General features: G+C 43.3%; 1 protein-coding gene across 1 annotated transcript in view; it reads left to right on the forward strand.

The window, feature by feature from the left end:
* LOC108934986 (vertebrate ancient opsin-like) overlaps positions 1 to 6,079 on the forward strand; it is a 34,970-nt gene extending 28,891 nt beyond the window's left edge. Inside the window, exon 4 of the mRNA XM_018753234.2 lies at positions 5,362 to 6,079. Coding sequence (XP_018608750.2) covers positions 5,362 to 5,610 — 249 coding nt within the window. The 3' untranslated portion in view covers positions 5,611 to 6,079. The remainder of the gene's footprint in view (positions 1 to 5,361) is intronic.
* The last annotated feature ends 1,005 nt before the right edge of the window (positions 6,080 to 7,084 follow it).

The following is a 7,084-nucleotide window of genomic DNA, read 5'->3' on the forward strand; positions in this document are numbered from 1 at the left end:
CTCTCACACAGAACTTTGGAAACTCTGTCTACATTCAAGAAGGGTCTGAAAACTTTTCCGGACCCATTTCGCCCAAGATCTCTCCAGCTCAAATACGGTGTAAATGTTCATGCACCGTAACTTCATGAGCATCACCAGATAAAACCTTTATTCAACCATTACTCCGGCATCCATGCTTTACCCTTCATGCGTGGGACCATCAAGCAAGCGGAAGTAGACGAGCGAAGGGGTCTAGCTGGGGTGTAGCGGTTGATCAAGACCTGTAAATAGCTGGGAGCAGTTCTATTGATGCATTTGTAGACAATATCCAGGGTCTTGAATTTGATTCAGTCAGCTATAGGAAGCCAGTGCAGAGAAATGAGAAGAGGAGATACGTGGGAACGCTTTGGCAAATCGTCCACAACTTGTGCAGCAGCATTTTATAGAAGCTGCAGAGGTTTGATGGCAGTAGCAGGAAGGCCACACAGGAGAGAGTTGCAGTAATCCAGATGGGAAGTCACCATGGCCTGGACAAGTAGTTGGGCAGAGTCAATTGTGAGGTAGGGACGGATGCTACGAATATTATGCAGGATGTATCTGCAGGACCGGGTTGTGGCTTTGATGTGCTGAGGGAAAGACAGACTCGCATCAATCGTTACTCCCAGGCTCTTAGCCAAGGAGGTAGACAAGATGAGTGAGTTGTCCAGTTTGATTGATAGATCATGACAAGAGGACGGGCCAGCTGGGAGGTAAAGAATCTCTGTTTTGGAGAGGTTGAGTTGGAGGTGGTGATCAGACATCCACGAAGAGATGTCCGACAGGCAGGCAGCAATGCGCACAGAGATGTCTGACGCAGCAGGTGGAAAGGAGAGGAAGAGCTGAGTATCATCAGCATAGCAGTGGTATTTGAATCCATGGGAGGCTATGACCAGACCGAGGGAGGAGGTGTAGATCGAGCCCTGCGGGACACCAGTTAAGAGAGGCAGGGGAGAAGAATGATAGCTCCGCCAGACCACTTGATAGGATCTGTCAGATAGGTAGGACTCTAACCATCTTAGTGCCACACCTTTGATCCCAAGCTGGTTAAGAGAGGAGAGTAGAATCAGGTGGTTAACTGTGTTGAATGCCGCAGACAGATCGAGGAGGATGAGGACCGAGGAGAGGGAGGCGGCTCTAGCGGCTTGGAGAGCATCAGACACCACCGAAAGGGCCGTCTCAGTGGAGCGACCAACTTTGAAACCGGACCGATAACCGTCGAGGAGACGGTTCCGGGTGAGGAAATCAGACAGTTATCATAGGGCGCCCGCTCTAGGGTTTTAGACAGAAAGGAGAGGAGAGAGACCGGTCTGTAATTTTCAACCAGATTAGGATCCAAGGAGGGTTTTTTTAACAGAGGTGAAATTAGAGCGGTTTTGAAGGCAGCTGGGAAACAGCCAGAGGAGAGCAAGAAGTTGATGATCTTAGAGATGAAGCTGAAGAGTTGCGGGGAAATGTTCTGTAGGAGTGACGATGGGATCAGGTCAAGCGAGCACGTGGTGGCTCTGCGCAGTATCATGAGGTCAGAGACTTCTGATCTGGAGAGGATAGCTTTGCAGGGAGGTCTAGCGTGAACCGAGCAGGTTGATGCTGAGAACTTGATAACTTGCACTTCATATGCCTGCTGCCTTTTAACTTTATTTTATTGCTCATTGATTTTAATATTGCTTTGGTATCTAAAATGTAAATTGTAGCAACAGTTACTTTATCATAGTAAATTAAGTCCTTGGACTGTCAGGGTGAGAAAATTACTCCACTAAATTTTTCTTTATTTTCATGGAATAATAACACTAAACTCTATTGCATATCATTTGTCCCAGACTTATTTTTGTCCCCTTGGTTGAATAGATACAATGCGTTGTCTTGTTTTTGCCTCTGTGTTTCAGTAGATATGAGAGGTATTTGGAAAAAAGCATTAGTGAAGGTTTCTGTAAATTAGTCATCTGCAGTCCAGGAAGCCTGGAGCTGAATAGTGAATAACACTTGAAGAATTCTGGGGCATCCTGACAGGTCTTTTATCGAGCACTGCTTTCACAGAACGGCTGGAACACCTGGGTACTGGAAACACTCAACACGCAAACTAAGGAGAACACTAAACTAACACTATAGCTGAAAGAGACTGATCGAATTTAGATATCGCACTTTTCCTTTCTCTTATTCCGAAATCTTGTCGATGTGAGTTTCTTCATTATTCTCCAGCTGAAATGATGTTACACTTCTGATTGTCAGTATGATTTTCCTGGTCTGCCCCCTTTTACCACCTTTCCTCCCCTTCCTTAGTTTTTTGATGAGCTCTATTGATTTTACAACTGCACACATCCATTCCAGTGGCAACAACCGCGAGACCCAAGCGGGGTTGTGGGGAGCCAGAGCCTATCCCGGAAACACAGGGTGCAAGACTGAAGGGGAGGGGGGATAGACCCTGGATGAGACGCCAGAGCTGCACACATCTTATATCAGAATTACTTTTGTGTGCTCCCCATTCTGTACTAAAGATTGTTCTGTTGGGTGAGTTATTTTGCCCAAATGAACAATGTGACTGTTTTTATATTTATCATCAGAGCTAACCCCACAGTGGAAAGGAGTTCTTTTAAGCTTTGAAATTGCTGTATGTGGAAAAAAGACAAGGGTGAAAACACTTCCAGTTCTCGGACAGCTAGGGAAGCAGTTTGCCACCCTTCAGACTCCCAGCCTCACCTCTATACACTTTCATCAGATGGTGAAAACAAAAGATAGAGTGTTTGCCCTGTCTCCTTACCTCCTGCTTATAAGACTGTCTGTCGTAATGTGTTCTGCCGCAGCTGCATTTACTGTGTGTCATAGCAGACATGATGCACCACCAAACCAGACTTGATGACCTTTCCAGGGTGTTGTTCTGCTCTCCAGCTCTACATGCATTCCCCTGTGCCAGCATGGGCCTTTTAGCACCTATCCCCCATCACTCCATCCCTCACTCCTTTCTGGCTCCTGGTGACTCCAGAGAGGCACTCTGGAGAGGCATAGCGAGGAATAGATCACATGGGGTGGATTGGATCACACGCTTCATCTGTCTTCAAACACACTGTTTGTCCAGGACTTTGATGCCCCGCTTACACAATGGGACCACTTAGCAGCTTCGTCTGCCATGATACACCTTTGTTGGTCATGTTGCTTCTGTTAGAGACGTTAGTGCCAATCTGCTCTGGATAGGATGAATTAAAGTTCTGATCACACACTCCTTGTGTGTATGTGTCTGAGTGTGTGTATGTGTGTGACTGCACATGTGCACAAGAGGGCCACTGTCATTATGCCTTTTGGTTCATGTGCTTTGCTGTTAACCTTTGACCTTTCTTGAGAAAATGTAGTTGACTATAAGTATACATGCAGTGTGGAGAGTATACTAAGTACACTACGTTTTCTCAAGGGAGGGAACTTCACTGTGTGCTTCACTGTGTCTCTGATTTTCCTGTATTGCTGGCACCTTGTGAAGGAACTGATAATGGGTCCCAGTGGTCCGCTGTGACAGTTCCAGTGTTGGCTGGCTGCACTGGGGTGAAAGTAGGATAACTAGAAAGATCTAATAAATGCTCTAACTAACAGGACTGTTTCAGTGATTATTCAATGGTCTTGATTTAGAACTGAGACGAACTGATGATGATGAAACAGAGATGTTATGGATGGTGGGCATTTCCAGTCTCTATGATCTTCCATTTCACACCTTTGCCAACAAAATAAAAAATAAAAAAAATCAAGAAACATGTAACTTCCAGGGCTGACTTTGGCATTTTCTGAAAGTGCCACAGACTGGTAGTTTGTGCTCAACTGGTCTGTATCCTTTGGGGGGCATTTTGATGTCACTGATATCAAGGGCTGATGTAAAGAGAATCGTGGTGCAACGGCATGCATAGTGGAAATCTTAAAACACAGAACCACTTGTTCTTACAATGCAGCCTTTGAAAAATTTTCTGTAGCCCGCTGGGCACCGGAACAATTCAATTATTAGGAATCCTCTAAAAGGCAAACACTGCAAATGAGTTAGTACAACTGAGGAAAAAAAAAGGGCTATTGTGTTTGTCCTGTTATGTTTTACTTCTGTATAATTGGCTGGTGCTTATTTAATTAAAAAATTCAGTAGGGTCTCTATATAGTCTGTGATGAAATTTACCAGTGATTAGTGGCTGTGTGCCGAGCTTCGTGAAAGGAGACTTCAGATGCTCAGCTTGGCAATCGGCTACGAGCAGCCAGGGTGGAGGAGAAGAGAAGCAGCTCACCATATGCATCTCTCTTCTACCGAACTGTAATTATCCTCTGTGGGTCCCTCCTGCTGATGGTCTCATGGCTAAGTTAATTCCCTTGGATGGCAGCTTTCAATTTATAAGCTCTTCACAAGTCTGTCACAGACTACGGCGGTACTCGTTTCTCCATGCTGTTAATTTTTTAGTTTGACACCAATTGATTTTAAAGAGGAAAAAGTCAGTTGGATGTTTTGTGTAGAGACATAGGCACTGTGGTGATCTTCATTAACCTGCCAGGAGGCCCCTCACGTTTCGTTGATTCTTTGTGATTCTGTGTCGTCTCTGAGCAATATACTGACATCGCTGTAACCCCCTGAAATTATTACATTTGCAGAGACAATTGCTTATATCCAGATTACGAATAAGCCCTAAATCAGACTTCCATCAGCCCTGACTTTGTGTTTGAGGATTGCTGTTGTTCTTTCATACCAAAGGGGAGCCATTTGAGGGTTAGACCCTAGAATGTTTTTATCACATACAGGACAGGGGGCATCACCATTACTTGTGTTTAAAATCTTTAAAAGATCTCCCCTTGCTGTATGGCTATGTTTCTTTTATGTCTGTGTCTACTGTGTGTGCTGTGTGGCCATGTGTTCTAAATAGTGCGTGGAAAGTTCTCTTTTTCCTTTTTTAATTAGCAACCAAACAGCACCAGATCACAACATTACAATCATAGGTGAGACTACTAATGAATAGGTACCTATGAGTGAAGTCTCTAAAGTTAGCATTAGTGAACATGGGCCAAAATAGCTCAGTCTTTAAAGTCCACCTTCAACGAAAGCATTTGATGTTAACTGAGCAGCGACTGCACATGCAAGTATTTAATGCAACTCAAAGTCAAACGGTTACTGTGCAGGGGTGGTCAAACAGCCCCATCAGGTTATGCCAACCATGGATACCAACCAGGAAAGCCTTCCTTTTAAAATATGAGCACACAGTGCTGTAGGATTCTCTGAGCTGTAGATTTAAGATCCTCTCTCTTCAAACCCTCTTTTGTCAGTATCTGATGTATGGATTTTTTTCTGTCACCATAAAACTTTGCTCCCTCTTTGTGTCTCACGGTGGTCTTCAGTTTTACAGGTGTTTCCAGGCCCTTCTGGTGTGCGAGGCTTCCGAAAAGGGTTCCAGCATCAAGAGCTCGTCAAAGGCAGCCAGGCCATTCCGAGCCACTCATCACAACAATGAGCACAACTTCACCTTTATGGTGGCCTCTGTGGGTCCCCCTACTGCTGGGCCTGATGCCAGTGCCGAAGACAGACCATCTTCCTGCAACGATGCCCGCCCGGGTGTTGTCTCACTGGTGGCACACTACACTGGCTGAGTGCCTTGGTGTCACTGCCAAGAAAACAGTACGGGCACAGATCCACCAAGGCAGGGTGGGGGGGTTTTTGCCGAAGGCTGTGGCTGCAGAAGGGCATGGGGCTTTTACAGGAGATGAGCTGCAGAGGGCTGATAGAGGAGTCAACAAATTGTATTAATGTCACACAATGTGTGAAATTGTTCCAAGGCCTTGTCCACTCATGTCAAGCCCAGGCGACAAATATATATAAACAAGACCTACCCATGAGCAAAATCACACAACATTGCTAAGAGAGAGGGAGAGAGAGAACGAAAGAGAGAAATAGTGACAGAATGAGTCAAGTCTTTGTATAACTCCTCTAACTAATTCTGAATGAAAATTTTACTTGTGTCTAACGCCCAGCTGTCACCCACCAAACAACCACATTCTCAGGGTTCAAATATACAGTTAGAAGAGAGTTTGTGAATTCAGTCCAGAGAAATAAGTATATTTTTGTTGTTGTCTTTTTGGAAAGATTGATAAAACATGCAAGAAGATTTAAAAAAAAAAAAAAATTTCAAGGAGTTACGTAAAATACCGCAAAAAAGATCCTAATTTTCTTATAAAAGGATCATACAGCAAAAGTACATACTAAATTGTTGTATATAATTGTTGTACATTGTACTTATGTAAAAAGTGAACTAACTTTTCAGTGAGAGGAAATTAGTGTTTTTGTGAGTTCCGAAGGTTTTTTATTGTGTATTCATTATGACTGTCATGTACTATATGCACTGTGAATGAAAACCCCTCAGTGCTACTCAGCAGAGAGACCAGAACAAGGCAATGGTACAGTAAAAAACAAACTTAATTGTCAATTATTTTTAGTCTGTGTGAAACAGTCTGGAGATAAAAGAAATGAAAAGTCGTCTGTAAAATTAAAAACGTGAATAGAGACCCGTGCGTAATGGGAAAATGCTATAAAATAGCCATCTTTTATAAGCAAATTATTAATGCCAGCTTTTTTGTATTGTGTGCTGAGGAAAAAGCCTTTTAAGAGCCATCATTGTCTGTGTACTGTATATTCCCTTGATTGTGTTTTTCAGTTTTTGATAGGTATTGATTATTTCTTTGACAAAACTTGAAATTAGCTTTCAGCTAAGTAAATGTGCAACAGTTATAGCAAGTTCTAGAATAACTGTTCAGCGAAGCAGTTCACAGATCCTTGTTTTTGTCATCTGTTATAATGAAATCCTGATGATTAATTTTTTCAATATTGATTGCTTTCATGACATTCACCTTTGCTTATTTTGGTCGCTTCGTGTATAATTGGTTACTTGCAGATTTGAATGTTTCACCCTGAAATGTGCCGTACCAAAGACTGTAGATATGATCTGTGTTTTTTGCTGACCAGCCTCAAGAGCTATGTTTGCTGACATTTCAGCTTCAGAGCCTTGCCAGAGGGGTGAACAAACTGTATTTGTGGTTAAAAAGCTCCAAATCCATATTCCAGGATGGT

Source organism: Scleropages formosus, chromosome 3 (genome assembly GCF_900964775.1).
Source record: "Scleropages formosus chromosome 3, fSclFor1.1, whole genome shotgun sequence".
NCBI classification, from domain to species: domain Eukaryota; kingdom Metazoa; phylum Chordata; class Actinopteri; order Osteoglossiformes; family Osteoglossidae; genus Scleropages; species Scleropages formosus.